At 39.7% G+C, this 20,332-nt stretch overlaps 1 protein-coding gene across 1 annotated transcript; it reads right to left on the bottom strand.

Moving 5' to 3' along the window:
- Nucleotides 1–288: 288 nt before the first annotated feature.
- abcc2 (ATP binding cassette subfamily C member 2) lies at nucleotides 289–20,308 on the bottom strand. Its single transcript, XM_083922588.1, has 32 exons — nucleotides 20,239–20,308; nucleotides 18,724–18,900; nucleotides 18,362–18,508; nucleotides 18,137–18,277; nucleotides 17,897–18,019; nucleotides 17,758–17,813; nucleotides 17,418–17,673; nucleotides 16,720–16,907; nucleotides 15,582–15,759; nucleotides 15,009–15,263; nucleotides 12,039–12,104; nucleotides 11,583–11,720; nucleotides 11,338–11,484; nucleotides 11,176–11,260; nucleotides 10,974–11,040; nucleotides 10,726–10,852; nucleotides 9,948–10,124; nucleotides 9,256–9,423; nucleotides 8,975–9,164; nucleotides 8,694–8,829; nucleotides 8,362–8,464; nucleotides 8,046–8,265; nucleotides 7,539–7,693; nucleotides 6,617–6,772; nucleotides 6,325–6,524; nucleotides 6,089–6,215; nucleotides 5,740–5,841; nucleotides 5,381–5,524; nucleotides 3,262–3,420; nucleotides 3,015–3,181; nucleotides 2,581–2,775; nucleotides 289–426 (listed from the first exon to the last, which is right to left on the bottom strand). The coding sequence occupies exons 1-32, from the start codon at nucleotides 20,281–20,283 to the stop codon at nucleotides 297–299; spliced, it is 4,725 nt and encodes a 1,574-aa protein (XP_083778714.1). The 5' UTR covers nucleotides 20,284–20,308; the 3' UTR covers nucleotides 289–296.
- Between the last annotated feature and the right edge of the window lie 24 nt (nucleotides 20,309–20,332).

Genomic DNA, 20,332 nt, shown 5'->3' with positions numbered 1-20,332 from the left:
CTGCCAAATAGAAATTAAGGGTATTTCAGAAAAACTACCCAGTTCACCCAGTGTTGAATATGACAGCGGTTTAAAGTTCAAATGAGTTTCAACAGCTGAAGCAAATGCATTTATCAAAAACAATTAAGCAGTATTTGATAACAAATATTTATTATTCCCATATTAAAATGATTCACAAACATAATTTATTTTTATGTTTCCTATAAATACACATATTACAATATTTCTTTATATGGAAGAAGGATCCAACTTTTGAGATCAAATCTGTCCAAATCAAATCAAGTTCAAGTGCAAAATCAGAGAGCTGTGACGTCTTCTAGTTTTATTCCAGCATCCTTTGCCATGGCATAAAAATGGCCTTGTTTTTCAAGTAGGTTGCTTGGAGAATCGAACTCCACTATTTTTCCAGCATCAAGGACCATTATCCTGTGGAGAGAAACACAGACAGAAATGATAATTATGGGCAGCCGGTTGCTGTGTAGCTTGAGAAACTGCCAAAATAATATTCTTTTTAAAAAATATTTAAAAAAAAAAATGATAATCAGCTGAATTGTCATTACCGGCTGGTGGAGAAAGATGTGACAGAAGTTCTGAAGGAACCTCTGAAGGAGGATTACGGGAGGTTGGGTGAGGGTATGCTTTTTTAGTTCAGATAAGAATTATAGGGATTTATGTATGCATGTGTTTTCATGTGTGTTAGCCCTGCAAGAGACTTATTTGATGTCCACTGTCAAACAAGTGCACATACAGGCTTCCCCTCAGCTTGTTTAAGCCATTGCCATTGCTTTGTGCATGATGTAAGATTCACCATTTTTTTAAATTCTCAATGTATCTCAATATTAAATAATGACATAACATATACACAAGTTGGAATAAAATATTTTCCACCTCTTCTCATGAAATTATTGAGTCAATGTGATTTTGTCTTGATAGATAAAGTCCATATCTTCTCAAAACTTTGTTGATCAATCTATTCCAAACATATCACAGTGAAAATTAAACCACATTTAAATAATTCAGTTTGTCTGAAAAAAATATTATTTCAAATGTATCTGCAACAGTATAGATAGATAGAAGGTCCAAACACATTGGCATCCTACAGTATCTGCATGTATTGCAGCCTGTTTGATACAGAAGCATGTTTTCACTGTACTTCATATGTATATCTAATTCTAATTCTCAAATCTGAGAATTTCCCAAATCTACTATGCATCTATCCAATTTCTAGCGGACCAGGGTATGTGCCAGCAGCACCACTGAGCCAACGGTGACTTTGAAGACTCTCAGAACTTCCGTGTCTGATGTTTAAAGATGTAAGGGCTGACTCAGCTCTCACAGCTGTGGCCACCTGACCCATGTGATATTGAAGCAGACTGATCCATTGTTTGAGACTGAAATAAAAGACAGTGGTCTAGGATAGTCTCACATATCACAGCAATGTGAGTGTATCATAGTTTCCTCTTACAATACATGATCATATATCAATATTTTTTTAAAGAGAGAAATGTGTATTTTTTGCACAACTGCATTATTTTTTGTTTTCTCTAATTATATATATTAAATACATGTAATTTTACATTTAAATGAGGGTAGATATGGAAATGGACCTGTTGCAGTCAGTGTATGTTAAAAAGGCACTAAGACTATATGCACTTTGTTGTATAAGATTCAACTTAGTTGTCAAATTTTCTGAAATTCACACCACAATGAAGTAGATAAAAACATAAGTCCTGTTTTCTGCCTTCTTAAGGGCATATTTTCTCTTTCAGTTACACAGCTATCGTACTGTAGATGAGGTTCTTGCAACGTATTAAGTATTGTAGAATCGCTAAAACATGATACATCCTTTATCATGTACGACATATAGTCCTTTATGCCTTTTGAAGCTTTAGAACATGACATTTTCAGTTTTGTTACTTCATAGTATTTGTTATTTTGTGTACTTAGACTACAAATACATTTGAATTGGGAGACATGACCCCATGTGACAGGAGTGAAATAGAATTTTACCAAGACATGATAAAGTGTAATTCCGGCGTAAAATCATCCCAGGGTCTTTTTCAGCAAACACATTCATCAAATAAGCCATCAAGACGTTTTTTTTTCATGTATAAACTGCTAACAGCGGGACTTGGCTAACACTGATTAACTCGGGGCAGTAAGGTGAACGCATTATAACGGCTTTTTTAACCACTAATACTGCTCAAAATAACACCAAATCTATGCAGTAGCATGATAAGAGTCCCTACACATAAAGTGAATGTAGTAAGTGAACCCTGTGTTTATTAAAAGAGTGTTTTGAAAGACTTACCAACTCGACCGGTACCAGTAGTAAAGTCCATACAAGTCGATTACCGAATGCAGTCCAGAAGGAAGGAGCTCACTGATAATTTATTTTGAGCAGTATTAGTGGTTAAAAAAGACATTTTAATTGTCACCTTACAGCCACGAGCTAAGCAGTCTATCGGATTTCTCCATTAATAGTTCAAACATGGAAAAAATGTCTTGATGGCTTTTTTGCCGAAAAACACCCTGGGATGATTTCACGCTGGAATTACACTTTGAGGGACACTCACTCACCTGGAGCTGTCCATGATGCTGTGCAGGCGGTGGGCAATGGTGAGAACAGTGCAGTGTGAAAACTCTTTGCGTATGGTATTTTGAATCAGATCGTCCGTTTCCAAGTCAACGGCTGCCGTGGCCTCATCCAGGATTAAGACACGAGATTTCCTCATCAGAGCTCGGGCCAGACACAGCAGCTGCCTCTGCCCGACACTGAGAAGAGAGTGACATGCAGAAGAAAATACAACTAGACACTAATTTTTTATTTGAATTGATTTAAATTATTCCTGAAGCAATGGATACTTAACACAGTAGAAAAAAACTGAAGGAATAGTTCATGTTCTGTGCTATGTGTTGACTGTTTGTGTGTGTATTTTTGTAACTAAAAGCAAACCTGTTCTCATTTGCTGTATCTTCAATGTGGAAGAGTAACATTTATTTTCATGGCCCACCTGAGGTTTTCTCCCCCCTCTGAGACTTCATGTTGTAGTCCTTCCTGCAGCCCCGCTACAAAGTCCTTCAGATGGGAGAGCTCCAACACTCTCCAGATCTCCTCATCGCTGAATTTGTCAAACGGGTCAAGGTTCAGCCTCAACGTCCCTGAGAACAACACTGGATCCTGCACCCACAGGATTGGTAAGTCACTATCGTTTCGAATGGATTGCTATGTGTGCATTAAAGTTGTTTTGCTTTGTATACCTGTGGTATGATCGTGAGGCTGTTTCTGAGGTTGTGCAGACCTATCGTGGAAATATCTACATCATCAATGAGGATTCGTCCTTCAGCAGCTTCAATAATCCTGAACAGGCAGTTGGTCAGGCTTGATTTCCCAGCTCCTGTGCGGCCCACTATACCAATCTGAATACAGAAGGAGACACCACAAAGGTTAAAACGTAACGCTAATGCATATATTAATATAGGTTTTATAAACTACAGTCGCTGATCTGTTTCTGGAGGTAAACAGTGCTTTTGTGTATTTTAAAAACTGAAATTCAATGTAATATCTGCATGAGGACTGTGTGCTTTTATGTTTGAACTGCAGCCTTTACTGAGTTTTTAAATGTTTTTAAACCAGCTTTCAAACACTGAAATGTGTTTTGATCAAGCCCCAACCACTGCGACTTCCATAGGCAAGTATGATTGGATGAAGTTGAGAGAACGGAACTCGACGTAGATGCTTGTGAGATTCATAAACAGAACAACCAGGGGAGAAAAGAAAATGAAATGAGATCAGACTAGAGCAAAGAAATACTGTCTTACAAAGATGAAAGGCACAAATGAGAGGGGACTAAAATGAGTGTTGTTCTCATTATTGTAAAGAAGCCACAATATAACCTGCCTTTTTTAGTTTCTAGTTTGAAAGCCTCAAATGTTAAATGTCATAGTCTAATTCTAATATCAAACCTATTACATTTTACATGTTTTGTTGATCTAAAATTACTAATGCAATCAATTGTCTGATGTGACAACTGAAATGTGAATAGCAACTACATACTGTAACTACATTCAGTTTATATTATTTGTATTATAATTGTATGAAAAACACTTTTGATATATCTAGAGGCATTCTGGCACAATACTATTGATCTAGAGGTTTAGCAGTTCAATTAAAGGTCCTATATTATGCAAATTTTCAGGTCCAGGTTAAGTTTCTCCTGGAACATGTTTGTATGCTTTAATGTCATAAAACCCTCCGTTTTAGCGCCTGTCTTTTTTTAAGTGGAACTATAAAGAAAAACTATTTTTAGATCTGTACATTTGGATTCAAAGTGGACCTTAACACATTATTCTGGACCGTTACAATACAGAGAGAACCCAGTCTTGAGAGTCCAGAGTGGCTGAGTGAGGTTCGACTTCGACCTGCTGCCCCTTGTTGCATGTCTCCCCCTTCCTCTCTCACCCCATTTCCTGTCTGTCCTATATAATAAAGGCTTGCAAAACTGCCAAAAAAATGATCTAAAAAAAAAAAAAAAAAATGTCTTCGTTTCTCTGTCGATATCCTCATCCCCAGCCTCTTTCCTCTTTTTGCCCCCAGAAGTCTGTCCCAAACATGCCTGCATTTAGTTTAATTTGAACTTTTTACTTTACTAACGTTAGCAAACTCCCTACTCTTTTAGTCTATTTTCCTGCTTCGGCTGTGTTCATTCTTCTTCTTCCTTGTGTTTTTACTCTGTTCGTTTCCATGGTCTCTCGTGCTGTTTCACTGCAAACCGCGCACAACCAATGGGCGTGTGAAACGTCATCACGTAGCATTACGGCACAGTGTTCATGAAAAAATGCAGGAAGTACTGACGAGATAAATGACCGAGAACAGAGCCCTGTATCATGCATGTAATGCCTCATATTGTATATCACTGGCCAAACTGGCTAGTAAGTTATTATTGACACCTGCCGAAATTAAATTTAACCCGCATGGTTGGTGGGTGTTAATTTAGAACCCTGATCACGATTCCATTGAAAGACGATAAATTATCATACTGAATTACTGCCCAGCCCTACTCGAAGCCTTTCTTTCGAAAAAAGTCAGTTCTGGTCGATACAGCCTGGGAATGACTGTAACCTCACTGTGGCAGCACTTCTTACCTATATACAGTATAGTATGGTTGTGACATCACAAGGTTACAGAAGTGCTGATGGCTTGCTTGAAGTCACAGTCTCTGGGCTGTGTGCACTTCAGTTTGGATTAAGCATTCTGATACTTTCACAGTATTCATATAGCACCTCAAACTGCTTTAGATTAAAAAAGACATGGAAATTTGCTTTTTATTATATGGGACCTTTAAGATCCACACTTAGATAAATCATACAGGCTTGTTACCTTCTCAGTGCTGCCAATGTCACAGGTGATTCCATGCAGCACCAGGTCTAATCCAGCTCTGTAACGGACCTTGTAGTTGTCAAACTGTAACCTTCCTGCCTCGGGCCACTTCCCTGGAGGCTGAGTGTCAGTTTCCCACTTAGCCTGTAAAAACAAAGACACACGGTGTAGATGAGAAAGGGTGGTGCAGTTCTGTCATCTGTCTATTCCTGACATATATAAAAGCTCATACTTTTATGACAGATAAAATGGACACAACCAAAGTCAATGAAAAAACATTAAGCAACAAAATGTTAATGAAATCACCTGGAGACAAATGTGGTTTGTAAATGAAGAGAAACGCTGTCAATTCACCATACCTCATTCTCAAGCTCGGTGTATTCACTAACTCTCTCCACGGCAACAATATTGGTCTCCAGCTCTGATGTCATCCTCACCAGCCAGTTGAGGGTCTGGGTCACCTGCAAAGCCAAAATAGGAGAGATGGCCGTATTGTGTTGTTAGCAATATTATAGGTCAAGTCAAGTCAATTTCATTTCATTTATAAAGCGCTAAATCATAACAGAAGTTATCTCAAGATCCATGTCAAGTTAACTATTTTTTAAAACCTTATTATAAACATTAGAATCATCATCATGTAAATATTATTGGCATCAATATTAACATCTTCATTATCTGCAGTGTGTGTTGAGAGTGCAAGTCACTGACATTCAGGGAGTAGGATATTGAAAGGCCAACCAGGCCGCTCTCCAGAGACTGTCTGGAAATGACAGCAAACAGGGCAGCAAAAAACACCACCAGGTTTCCAAGGAACTCGAGACGGATGGCCAGCCATCTGTGGAGAGGGAAGACACACACACACACAAAAACAAGGGTCCCATCACACAATGAAAATCCCATCAGAAAGATAATGTGCTTGGATTCGTCGATGATTTGAAACTGACCTGTTTGACACTATCCATGGGTAGACGCTCTTGAGATTTTTATCAATAGTAATTTCGTTGTGTTTAAGAAACCTTTCTTGATGGCCGTAGGCTCTTATCACTGATAGACCTGACACTGTCTCGCTGAAGTGTGAGTATATAGGAGAGCGAGACACTGAGTCCAATCGACGTAGCTGCCTTGAACTCGCTACGTAGAAGCGCTAGGTGCAGAGAGAAGGCAAGAGAAATCAAACAGACGACTGTGAAAGGTTTAACTGGATTATCTTTGCAATAGGTACCATGGTCAGTTTACCTGTACAAAGTAGTAGACCAGAGCCAGAGGAAGGATGAGGATTGTGAAGAAAGGAGTGGCCAGACAGATGACAAACAGTGTCCCCACTACACCCAACAGACACAGGAGCCAGGAGCGGAAGGACTGTGGAATGGCTTCGTCCACTGTAAAAATGTCCTTTAGAACCAGCGATGGCAAAGTTAGTCTTCATAAAGGTAATTACAGTGCTTTCAAGAGACCCAGGACAGATAAAAAAAACAATCCAATCTCACCAGGTTCCTCTATTTTTCATTAACATGCTTCCTGGTGAGGACATATAGGAGAACACCTGAGAAAGGGCTTCAAAATCGAATCTTAGCAGCTGTCCACAATATTGTCCTTGTTTCCCAGGAGCTGTCAAATCTCCATGGCAATAAATGCTGTATGCTGAATTGTGTTGGCTTTAACTCCACATTCCAGATTGTTGAAATAATACCTGGCATATTACTGAGATGACTTTATGCAGATTTTTTTTTTTAAGGCAAAGGCTATTTTTCACCCTGGTACAATTATAAATGAATGATATTTGTACCTGGGTGTCAGTAGCCAACAATGCTATTTTTACACATTTTTTTTGCCTAAACCGAATGAAGTAGTTTTGATTTCTTAACCTAATCATGTATTTTTTTTTGCCTTAAAAAAACTTAAAATTTTAAGTTACATCCCAGGCTGGATTTACGCACGCACGCACGCACGCACACACGCACGCACGCACGCACGCACGCACGCACACACACACACACACACACAGATTCCTCCTTTTATTGTTAGATTACCCTCTTAAATTACAATGTGAGAATACATAGGTAACAATAACTCAGCTAGAACAAAATAATGAAAAAGAAAGACAAAATTAGGAAAATGATAATAAAAATATGTTAAAATAAACGATAATGATTCCTACCTTTGCAAAGCGGTTGACCACTCTTCCAATGGGTGTGGTGTCAAAGAACTCCATGGGAACTCTCAGTATGTTGTTAAGCAGCCTTGAATGCAGGATACGTGACGCGTCGATTGAAGCATTGGCCAGAAGCAGTGTACCGAGGAACACAAAGAGGCCTGCCATAAAAGAGGACCAAATATAAAAGTCTATATATAACTCCACAATGTTAAAACCATTTGTTAATGGGTGCTAAAATGAAGCACTGTATTAGTTCAGGCAGAATTCTGAAGTGGACACATTATCTTATATGCTGTTTCTTCATGTCCCTGTAGCTATGTGTGCGTGTGTGTGTGTGTGTGTGTGTGTGTGTGTGTGTGTGTGTGTGTGTGTGTGTGTGTGTGTGTGTGTGTGTGTGTGTGTGTGTGTGTGTGTGTGTGTGTGTGTGTGTGTGTGTGTTCAATAGAACATATAAATAGAGACTCAATGTGCAGGTAAAATTGACAAGATTGAGTTCAACTGTTCAGTTACCCTGAGCCACTCCCAGAGCTCCAAACACTCCCACCCTGGTGTCTCTCTTCCAGTTCGGGTATGTCATGTTGTAGTAATCCTCTGCATCATTGGTCCAGTCACTCAGCCACAGGTTCTGACCGATGAAAGCAATGTTCTGGGTGAAGTAAACCAGGAAGACCATGGTTGTATATCCCCAGCCCATGGCACGCAGGTACTGGAGGTACAATGAGAACTTCACCTGGATATGAGAGAGAAAAAAGGCTCAGAAGCTCTAATTTTGGTTCATTTGTGCTGTTGGAAAAACATATATAAATGAATAAAGAACTTAGATTACCTTTCCTGTTTCCATAGTTTCCTTCTCTATTAGCCTCTGGCCTGTTTTTGATTCACCGATAGCTTCTGATTTTTTAATGGAGCTATTTTTTCTTAGTCTGACACTGAAAAAAAAGGACAGAAAAGATCACATGAAAAAAGGATGCAAAGACACTGTGTGGGAGATTAAAAAAAACTGTTTCTGTGCATGAAAGCAAGAAATATTTAATGAGACAACATTTTTTGAGATCTTATTATAATGGTGACTTGCTCATGACATGTGCCCTACAAGAAGCCGACTGCCCCCACATTGATCCTCACTAACAAACATGCACACACACAAGCTGTTCTAACCTGCCATTGCGCTGGCTGCGGCGGATACTGTTTTCTCTCTTTAGTGTTACAGACACTGTGTCCTCCAAAGGTGAATCGGGTTGAGTGTCTTCTCTTTCAGGGATGAGCTCCACATCTGCAGTTTCCTGACAACGGGCTAAAAAAACATGTTTACATGGGCTAGCATACATGGTTACTTACAAAACTGTAGCTATATATAAAGCTTATACATAATTTACTAAACACAAATCCACTCCACTCCACTCCACAAAAAGTGCAGTAAGGCATAATGCTGTAATTACCGGACTTTGAATGGTCTGATTGCTGATTGCTTTGCTCTTTGGCATATGTGTCCAGAAATTCAGAAAAAGCTCCCCTGCTGGCACGAAGGCTATTATAGGATCCAACTTCAGAAACCACTCCATCCACTAAGACCACTATTTCATCTACATATGGCAGGAAGCTCACTCCGTGAGTCACCAGGATACGAGTCTGTGCAGACAAAGACACACTTGGCCTCAGCTGTAAAATCATAATTTACTTAAAAAATATACCATACCCTATGGTGAATGGGGGCACAAACCTTGTCTTTGAGTAGTCCATTGGATCCAATCACATTATCAAATAGATGCTTTCCTACATGGGAGTCCACAGCAGACAAGGGGTCATCTAATAGATAAATATCAGCCTGACTGTAAGCTGCTCGGGCCAAGCTCACACGTTGCTTCTGACCCCCTGAGAGGTTGATGCCCTGAGGAAAGAGGACAGAAAGAGAGAGAGAGGAGAGGAGAGGAGAGCAGAGGAGAGGGGAGGAGATGAGATGAGAGGAGAGGAGATGAGAGGAGAGGAGATGAGAGGAGGGGAGGGGAGGGGAGAGGAGGGGAGGGTAAGGGAGGGGAGAAGAGAGGAGAGGAGAGGAGATGAGAGGAGCGGAGAGGAGTGGAGAGGAGAGGAGAGGAGAGGAGAGGAGAGGAGAGGAGAGGAGAGGAGAGGAGAGGAGAGGAAAGGAGAGGATTGTCTTTAGTGCTTTGATGTTAGCCTAGCAGCTGATAGCTGATAACCTCAGCTGTTGAATCTTCAGAATAGATTTCTAACACGATTTGCATGAAAACAAAAGGGGAGTAAATGGTAAGTAACAATGGTAGTGAAGGGCGATTTGACCAATAACAAATATTCTTTTATGATTAGGTTTGTGTTCTCATTGAACATCCAGAAGTGTATACAGGAAAACAACAAAACTCCCATGAATATCTTATTCAAATCCTTGAATCTTACTTTCTCTCCAATCTCAGTTAGGTCACCCCCAGGCAGCAGCTCCAGGTCAGGAGCCAGGGCGCAGGCCCGTATCACCTCCTGTAACCTCCTTTCCTCAAGGGAAGAGCCAAACAGGATGTTATCCCTCAGTGTAGCATTTTGAATCCAGGCTTGTTGTGGCACAAAAGCAAGGGAACCCTGGACAGAAAGTCATTAACCGGTTGAGAGGGCAAAATAATCACTACACTTTTTATAGAAAAGGTTAGAAAGTCAGCTGTTTGATTACTCAAATTGCTTCTCAGGTAGAGTAAACAAGGTTCAAGCTGCATGTTCAATATGGATCAACTTGTTCTTTGAGCAGAGGAGCACTTTTGCACTTTACTATACTTTGTTACTGTACTACTGTGTGTAGCTTTCTCTGTGACAACACTACTGTGTTTATTTGGAATTAAAGGGCCCATAGTCTTTTTTGATAACAAAGTAAGTTTAAGTGCTATATAAATACTTTAAAAATTTGAAATCACTCAGTCCACAGAGAAATGCACACAACAGTATTCAGAAACTGTGCCTTTAAGCGAGTTGTCAGGACTTCTGTACCATTGTGATGTCACAACAATACTATATACAGGTAATAAGTGCTGTTACAGTGCTGTTACACTCATTTCCAGGCTGCAGTGGCATTGCAGAGATGATGAAGTGAGTAATTTTACTCAAACCTAACAGAATGTTGTGTCCATATGTCCTTTGCTAAACACTCTATCATTGTTAGACAGATATGAAGACAGTAATTAGGTGTCACCTGAATGTTGATAAAGCCTTTGGTGCTGTGCATCTCCCCCAAGAGGGCTGACATTAGAGAGGACTTTCCTGAGCCCACAGCTCCCACTACTGCTACCAACCGACCTGGCTTAATATCCAAGGACACACTGGCAAACACACACAGAATAGAGAAATATGTTCAATGCTCTAAAATAAAGCAGGGACAAATACATTGTTTTGCAGCCAAATATTTTAAGATCTAAATGTGTTATTTTGTGTTTGACATACTTTTTCAGCAGAGGCTCAGCTTCTCTTTCCCAAGCAAACGAAGCATCATGTATGCTAACAGCAGAGTCTAGCAGGTGAACACAGATGCACAGACAAATGAAAACAGATAGAAGACAGATGTGCTGCACATGTACCTCTACATGTACCAACAAACGTCACTGTTTAGGGAAGGAACAGGTGTAAGTGCTGATGAAGAACGTACTGAAACCAGGGTCATGGCGCACAACGTCACTTTCCAGGTCTTCACCTCCCAGAAACTTCTCCAAGCGCTTCTTAGACACTGATGTCTGGGAGTGCCAAAGAACAAGTTAGTGGGCTTAAGGTCTGGTATGTGTGCGTATACAGAGTGTTGTTGTCCCCTTACTTGCACAATGGCAGCGATGAGCATGGGCAGCATGGCCAATGGAAATCGGAGGATGTTGAAAAGAGAGATGGCAGTGAAAGCTTTCTCAGCGGTCAACACGTTGCTTGGGCTCACCCCTACAAACACAGCAAATGTGGCCAGAGAAACCTGCGATACAGGCAGGGTGCGGAAAAAAAAGGTTTGCAAAGCACATCCTTGACATGCCACTTTTTGTCTTTTTTGTGAGGCTCCTTAACAGGACTCACCAGAGCCGGAGCACAGCTGAAGATGAAGGTGGAGACAGATGACAGGTAGGCAAACTTCCTCATAACTTGAAGTTCTTGCCCCCTAATACCCTCTACCTGTGACTGGAAGGATGGCTCCCATGCATACAGCTTCAGAATCTGGTGGGAGATGATAAGCAAAAGGGAGGGGGCGAGGGAGTGAGGGGCATTGTGGAGGACAAGGAAAAGGAAAGGCGGGACAACAGAGGGATAGCATTCATACAATGTCAATGAACCACAGGTGGTGGATGCAGTATAATACAATGGGACTGCAGACTAACATTTTCTTCTTTTTGTCCTAAGGCATAAAATCCTTTAATCTGAGGAAAGCCTCACGCAGAGCCCCCTACCTCCAACAATCTGTCTGGATTATTTTAAACAAAAAAGGGAACAGAAGTTCTTACACCAGTAATCATTAACTGTGGCCTTTTAACTCACCTTGATTCCATTGAGTATTTCATTCATGATTTTCAGTCTCTCGTCTTTGAACTTCATGTTGTCTATCTGAAAAGAAAAGAAAAGAGCAGGTAATGTAAGGCCTCATGAATGCAACTTAAACACAGAAAAAATAGAAAAAAGATAGATTCAGAACAAACAGATCAACATCTATGACATTAATGGGGTTAATAGAAGAAATAACAAATTGTTGGATGCATAAACATATGCAGTGGGAGTATTTATAGATAGTTGAAAAAAAGCCTCAGATCACCATGTTTGGATATTACCTGCGGAGAACCACAGGGTTCAGTATTGGGTCCTAAATTGTTTATGCGGTCTATAAATGACATAATAGTGACATTTGTTGTATTTGCGAACAACTAAAATATTTTCTGTTCTGGGGAAAATTGGCAGCAGCTTTTGGAGGTGGTCACCACAGAAATTAGTGAATTAAAAATGTGGTTTGACAAACAAATTATTGTTAAATTTGAACAAAACCCAACTTATGCCGTTCAGAAAAAAATAAACACACAAGTACAAGTCATGATAAACAATGTTATTATAAAAAGAGTGAGTGAAAAGACATTTCTTCACTTGAGCCATATCTTTTGTTAAAGACAAAATAAGTTTCTTGAATAGTGATTATGTGGTTGTTTGACTGACAGTAGAGACGAGAGTTAGTAGTAGTTCTTTGAATTTTAATTTTGAACTTTCAAAACATCATATTAAGTCAAATTTATTTATATTAATATTGCTCTTAGTTGTGCGCACACAGGGAATAAAGAGTTGAGAGGTGAAAAAGCTTCAATCTCTCTGCAGTTCATTTCAAGTCAGCTGGAACCATGGAAATTATTTAAGGGCTCATCATTAAGGGAAAAGGGAAAAATCTAAAGGTTACCAGGAACAGTAGGACAACATGTCTTGATATCAGGTCTGAAATGAATAACACTGTAAATGGAGCTGCTCAGTGGCCAGCAGATCAGACTGTGGTTGCACTAGGCAGTTTCCAGGTGTGAATGTAAAACTGTGTAAATGTGACCAGGGTGTTCCTGAGAAAGAGCGCATTGCTCGCAGTGTTCTCCCTCTGAATATCTACATTTCAAATATAATTTTAAAAAAGGTATAAATAATATGATGTATAATGTTTCTCTTTTCGGTTGTTCTCAACAAAAAGATAAAAAACCTTACCAGGAATAAATGTTATCAAAGATTGATCGGAAATATGCTTTGAAGAACTGATGGTTACATTCTGATGGCCCTATGGCCCAGTAAACGAGCATACCACAAACGTAAAAATGTGTGTTAATTATATTCCATTTTTGGAGTGTTTTTATTTGTACTCTTTTGCACAAGAGTATACTAAAATGCACACCCCAAAACATTTTATACAGTTCCTACAGAGAGTCATGATACCCTTTTGAAAAAGTCACTTTTTTTGTTTTACAGCCTGAAATACATTAAAAAATATATATTTTTCCAACATTCCATTCTTTTTTGTCCAAATCTTTGAAAATTAATAGAAAATGAAAAACTAGAATAGCAGGGTTTGAAAACTACTTTTTCACCTTTTGCTTTAATTACAGCCATCAGTCTGTTTGGATATGTCTCTACTAGCTTTGTTCACCTAGACTGGGAAATATTTCCCTATTCTTCCTGCTGAACTGTTCCAGTTCAGTCAAATTGTGTAGGATTCAGGTCAGGGCTCTGACTAGACCACTCTAGGACACTCACCTTCCTGTCCTTTAACCACTGTGTTGTTTTTATGGTGGTGTGTTTTTGGGTCGTTGTCATGCTGGAAGGTGAACCACCTGCCCATTTTCAAGTGTCTAGCAGAGGGCTGCAGTTTTTTTCTCAATAATTTGGGTGTACATGGCAGCATCTATTTTACCTTTAATCCTGACCAACTGCCCAGTCCCTGCTGAAGAGAAACAAGCCCACAACGTAATGATGCTACCATGTGCTGTCTTTGGTTTCTGCCAAACATAGCACTTAGCAATAGAGATACTCGGGACATTTTTTTAGAAGAGGCTTCTTTCTTGCACCCTACAATACATGTAGAACTTGTGAAATAGTTGTCACATGCACAGATCGACCAAACTCTACCATTAGGACTTGTAACTCCTTCAAGGTCACCATGGGCCTCTTGGCAGCTTCCCTGATCAATCTTTTCCTGGCTCTGTCATCCAGTTTGGAGGGGCAGCCCGATCTAGATAAGGTCTGTGTGGTGCCATACGCCTTCCACTTCTGGACAATACTGTGAGCGGTACTCAGAGGCAGAGTTAAAGCCTTTGAAATATTTTTATATCCTTCTTCTAACTCGTGCCCATCCACAACTTTATCACGGAGCTCTTTTGAAAGCATCTTTCCAACCATGGTGATTTCTTTGTGTCACCATGCACTACTAGGAGAGGGACAGCTGATTCTATTCTGAAAAAATCAAAGTCACCACAATTGATGTCAGGTGGAGGCAAATTAACTTGGTGTGTAATTTGGAAGGTGATTGGTTATACCTGAGAATGTTTAGAAGGGTTATTCTAAAGAGACAAATAATTCTTTCAACGCTGCTATTATAGTTTTTCATTTTTTATTCATTTTCAGAAATTTTGAAAAAAAAATTAACTTGAATATTGTACGGCAAAATGTGTAAAACCCGCTGGCACATTTGTTTTATGTATTATCATTTCAGGCTGTAAAACAAAAAAAGTGACCATTTCAAAAGGGTATCATGACTTTCTATAGGCACTGTATAGGTGAAATCTGGTGTATTGTGTTCCTTTTTAGTGCACCATATGTCTAATGTCATTGGTGTTCTGTATGGTGGTTACTTATATTTCAAAAGACACAATGAGTATTTTAGGCTATATTTCAAATTTAAAACTAAAATTCTAGTTCTATTGTTGTTGGTAAAAACAATGCACTTTATTCTACAGGTGTGATAATAATCCTGTGTCTGTGTGCATTTCTACTGACCTGCATTTTTCTGGCCTTGTTGGCTAACAGTCCATTGATCGGCACCATCAGCACCATGACTGCCAGTCCTGCCAACACAGAAGGTCCTAACTCAAACCACAGGAAAACAATAGCCAGCAGGATCTGCAGAGGGCAGGACCACAGCAGGTGGATGAAGTTGGTGACATCGTTGAAACGCTGGGCGTCTGCTGACATCAGGTTCACCGTTTCCCCAACTGTAGACTCCTTACGCGTGTCATTAGACACCACTAATGCCTTGGAAAAGGGACGAAGACGGGAGTGTAGGAAGTGAGGGAAGGGAAGAAGGAGGAGGACAGTTTGGTGGGAGTTGCAATTATTATAAATGTTAAAAGGTAGAGAGACAACAAAAAAAAAAGTGTTTTTTCTTAAATGCCATGCTGTTGAACATGACCCCAGCAGCAAAACAATGTGTCACAAAGCTTTGGAAACATCAGAGGTTCTAGAATATTTATTGTGTATAAATGTCTGGTAATGCAATTTTTTTCTTTTTTGTAACATTAAAGTGTTGAAAAATAAAGTAAGAAAGTGTCAACGTGCTGTTACATGGGTTACCTTTTTGTACACGGCCGCTATGATGGCAGTCCGGACCTTCATCCCCAGCACAAAGCAACGCTGGAAGTACTGCTGCAAGAACAGAGACTGCAGAATAGCCACAACCAGAAGCAGCACTGCATACACATAACCCTCCCAGGTATACCTGGATTTGTCCTGAGTGAAAGAGATCATCAATCTAGGAGAAGGAAAATAAAAGTTAGTTTATGGGGCAGCTCAACACATGCTACTGTGATATTTCAAATATCTAGTGGCAATTCATTTTTCATGTAATGTATTATTATCTTTTCCTTCATTTTGAATCCTACATGTATATAAATGTCTTCCTCCCTCACCTCTTTAAGTTATACAGTGTTGAAGCTAAACAATGAGTGAGCTAAAAGGGTCACACTTTATTGATCCTGAAAAGGGTAAATTTGTTTTTTAAATCCGCGGAGGACTGCTTCACAAACAGTTCCACATCCTTCAGTATAGAATAGAGTGTTTAGTGACCCTGAGTTAATGATTGCTGACAGAGTGAAAGAGCAGTTAACCTCAATAAACAGTAACAGTATTACTTTGTTGTGACAAACAGGTTCAGGATTTTTGTTCTGTCTGTTAACATCTTCTATATCTGTTGTGTTTATATTCAATAAAATGATTTTGAGATTCCACATTGTGCTTATTTTCAGGTTTATTCTTGTATTTTAGGTGTGCTTTATTTGTTATCTGTCAATTGTTGTTTATTTTCTCATACAGTTCATTTTTTTGATACTGTGTTTGAAACTCTCAGTTTTAGCGCCTGTCCCAGAAAAGCCCAGTCTTTTCTGATTGGACAGTGTTTCTGAATCGTCTGCATTATCACTGTCTCTGCACCATCATTGTAGCCAGGGAATGACTGTAACGGCACTGTAGCTGCACTTTCTACCTATATATACAGTATAGTATAGTTGTGACATCACAACACTTGATTAAAGGCAGCGTCTGAATACAGGGTGTGTGAAGTTCTCTGTCGATTGAGCATTACTCATACTTTCAAAGTACTTATACAGCACCTCACGATCAAAAATAGTTGCTTCGCCGTTTATAAGAAAACAGCAGAAACTCAGAGAACATATTGTGGTGCCTGAGGGAGGGTTTTAATGAACACTTGACTCACTTTAGGAGTTGAGGACTGACAAAAGCCAGCAGGTCCTGCAGAAGTTTGAAGAAGGCAGATTCAATCAGCACCCGTTTAAAGGTCTTATAAATGGTGGAAATCAGCCAAGAATTGGGATAATCCTCTTCCTCCTCCTTTTTGTCCTTTTTCTTTTTCTTCTTGTCATCTTCTTTCTTTCCCTTTTCCTCCTAAAGAAAGAAAATATTGTGTGAATATTGACAGGCTGATACTCAACAGCAATAAATCTGGAGCACCTGACATATAATCTATGGCACTACTAGTAAAAATAAAATGCATTTGGAGTGCAAATGTGTATTGTGTAATTTCACCAATTACAGGACTGTGCTGTTGCTTTCCCAGTTCTCTAAGATTCTGGAAACCATTTGTCAATTTCATTGTTGACAGACAGACAGACAGATAGATTCAGAACAAACAGATCAACATCTATGACATTAATGGGGTTAATGGGAGAAATAGCCATTTGTAGGATGCATAAACATATGCAGTGGGAGTATTTATAGATATTTTAAAAAGCCTTTGATACCATAGATCATGACATATTACTTATTAAGATGGAAAGTTATGGCATAAGAGGGGTTGTACTGAACTGGTCGAAAAGTTATATTGGTGACTAGAAATCACCATGATGAGAATGTACTGTGCTTGTGTGTTAAGTGTTTTTCTCTGCACACTCTTACCATCATCAGCACATCTTGACTGACGCCTTTCACCAAACCATTGGATAGGCCATTTTGAAAGGCCTCTTCCTGGGCTTTGTCTTTTTTCTTATCCTGTTTTTTCTTCAACTTGTTCTGGAGCCGGACCCGAGCTGCACCCAACTCCGACTGCATGAAATGCTGAAAGCGTTGGTTTATGTCAGCAGTTCCGTCAGCCTTGCTCAGCTCCCACATGTCCTCCTGAACCAGTGGCCGCTTGTACCCCTTCACCACCATACTGAAGGAACAAGGACAAGTTGGACGTGAAGCGCATGTGTGTGGGTGTTTGTTTGGATTCTTAATGGAGAAACATTCAATTTACCTGTTAAACCAGTTGAAAGTGATTCTGCTCAAAAATGGCGCACCTGCCTCCGGATTCTGTTGATAAAAACAAAAAAATCACACTGATTATGTTCAAAGCAAAAAAAAAAAAAAATTCCTACATTTGGGTGCTTAGGTACCTTTTTCACAAGCTCCTCAGCTTCCCGAGGGATATCCGCGACAGCGGAGAGAATAAGTGCAATCAATTCCAAACAAAAGGAAATGTAGAAAAGGCAGAATCGAGGGACATCGCTGATTTCTCCCTGTAGGTCAAAAATTAGTAAGATGTTTAAGGACAATGGGGGTGCAGCAGTGAATGTAATAGACAGAGTTGAAATGCATCAAATCAAGTGTTCGCATTGCACCCAGCGTGCTCATACCAGCCTCAGCGCCTCTCGTAGAAGCGTCTGGAAAGGAAAGATGTCGCAGAGAACAAGGAGAAACCAGAAGAAGAAGAGAGTAGCTGAGTCTACTGCTCCTTCCCTCCGCCTCACTCCTTCCTGGCACAACAGCAGAAGGATCTAACAAAGAAGATGTTAAAAAAAAAAATCTTTCCACCTTGAGTATCACAGAAAATAAATCAATATAAAACCTGCAATATTTACCCATGTGACCGCAAACAGGACGGGGTTTGCATAGTATACGCCGGGATTTTTCACTGTTGAAGGTGAGTCTTTGCTTGGGCCATAATCCTCTCCTAATGTGACTGCCAGGGCTGCTATGGCTGTCAGGAACAACAGAGACACCACAATCTAAGGGGAGAAAAAACAGTTTAATCACATTAAAGTCCAGATTAGAAATATTTAAGTGTGTGATTGCAATTAAATGATTGTATCATTGATCCCCTTGGACCAAGATTTCTTAATTCTGGGGTACTTGTTGCTGGTGTTACTGAAAAAAGGCGGCTTCCTCTTCTTCCCTCTCAGCATCACATTATGACGGGAACGTGTCTTGCTGTGTGTATTACCTGTTTACAGAGGTAGAGCTTGGACAGGTGTTTTGCATTCACATGTGTCCTCCTGCAGAGAGAAAGCAGGTGTCGAGGGGCACAGAGCCACAGGAACCCCAGGGGGATCCAGACCAGCACCGTCTGCTCTACACATACTGGGAGGTCTGGGTCTTCTCTATTCAGATATGAAGCATTCTGAGGTGCACACACAAACACACACACACACACACACACACACACACACACATCACACAAGGATGACTCATCACGAAATAAAAGAGCCCCCCTGATCTCAGAGAAAAGGAATAACACAAAACACCTCCACCCATATACCCCCGCAGTGAGATCCAACACTTTTCTGATTAGAAATTTAATCAAACAGTGATTCATATTTAATTAAATGGTAAGTCCCCAGCTTATTGCTGTATGTTCAACAGCGTGTCGCCTGCACTTCTGGAGAAGAGAACAATGGAGAGATGGGAGCTGATGGACTTGCAGGATTGTGGAGTGACAACAACTGAAGTGAGTTTAATGTGTTATAAGAACAAAAGGGATAAAAAGCGTGTCAAACCTTTCCTAATGTTTTAAAAGGATTTATTTTTTATTGCCATCTTCTGTGCGGGCAACTTGGTATTAGTGGTATTTTAATCTACACATCTAATACCTATAATCCTGTATGTGTTTATGTCTTCTGTTTATTAACCTGAAGGTATTTTACTCTGCAATTGTAGATTCTTAATGAGTTCAATGGATTAATTCATACATTCCCCCCCAAAAAATAGATTAATACGGCTATACTTTTTTAAAAATTAAAGTTAGGTTAGAAAATGTCAAAAGAAGTGAGATATGATGAATAACAAATCCTTCCATGTAAAGAGCTTAAACCAGTGTGTGACATTTTCTACAATGTTTGTTTGAAAAATGCAAAGTTTAAAGTTTTCCTTTTTTTTCGAAATCACAACGAAACAGAGTGACATGAGTAAACATGAGCTGCAACTGTCATGCCGAGTCATGTCTTCCTTAATTATGCAGTCACATGTTTGCTGAGCTCACTGTGTACAGGGGTGAAAACATACAAGCGTGCCGTTTATATTTGTTAACACACACTGAAGGGGTCTACAAAATAACAAGAGCACCTAAACACAAACAAATATGGATGTTTTGCAATATTACAACCTTTATGAAGAAGCTTATAGTGCTCATTTGTTTTGATTGTCAACAAGGTTTATAACTGCTATTTTGTAACAACATAATGAACAGAAACAACTTTAATAGATTACCTCAACCTTTAGTCAACATATCTCTGACAGGAAAAAATAAATAAAGTACTGTACTGAAATGTTATTGTGTCTTGGGAATTAACTTTATGGAAGTGATCATATTTGTGTGTGTGTGTGCGCATCAAACGTTTTTCCAAGTTATTCAGTGTTTTTTAAGATTTTCGTATAAAAAGTGTGAATTGAAACGTGAACTACAGGCCACACTGAAGCCATTTCCCCCTGCAGCTACATTATCCCTGGCTGTTGAACTCACCCAGAAGACTGACCCACAGTACTCCTCCAGAGCTGCGGCGCACATGGTCCACACTGACGGCTTCAGGCACCCTCAGATGAATAGACAGCCAGAC

This window comes from Echiichthys vipera, assembly GCF_963691815.1.
Source record: "Echiichthys vipera genome assembly, chromosome: 11".
NCBI lineage: Eukaryota > Metazoa > Chordata > Actinopteri > Perciformes > Trachinidae > Echiichthys > Echiichthys vipera.
The sequence above is the reverse complement of the archived record's forward strand: the minus strand, read 5'-3'. Positions and strand labels throughout refer to the sequence as shown.

Bases quoted from the DNA above. Each gene is read 5' to 3' on its own strand.
- abcc2 (XM_083922588.1), bottom strand. From the start codon at position 20,283: ATGTGCGCCGCAGCTCTGGAGGAGTACTGTGGGTCAGTCTTCTGG. The intron at 9,424-9,947 runs GTAAGATTCAAG...CTCTTTCCTCAG, and splicing joins TAACTGAGATTGGAGAGAAA to GGCATCAACCTCTCAGGGGG. The intron at 8,266-8,361 runs GTAATCTAAGTT...TCTCATATCCAG, and splicing joins AAACTATGGAAACAGGAAAG to GTGAAGTTCTCATTGTACCT.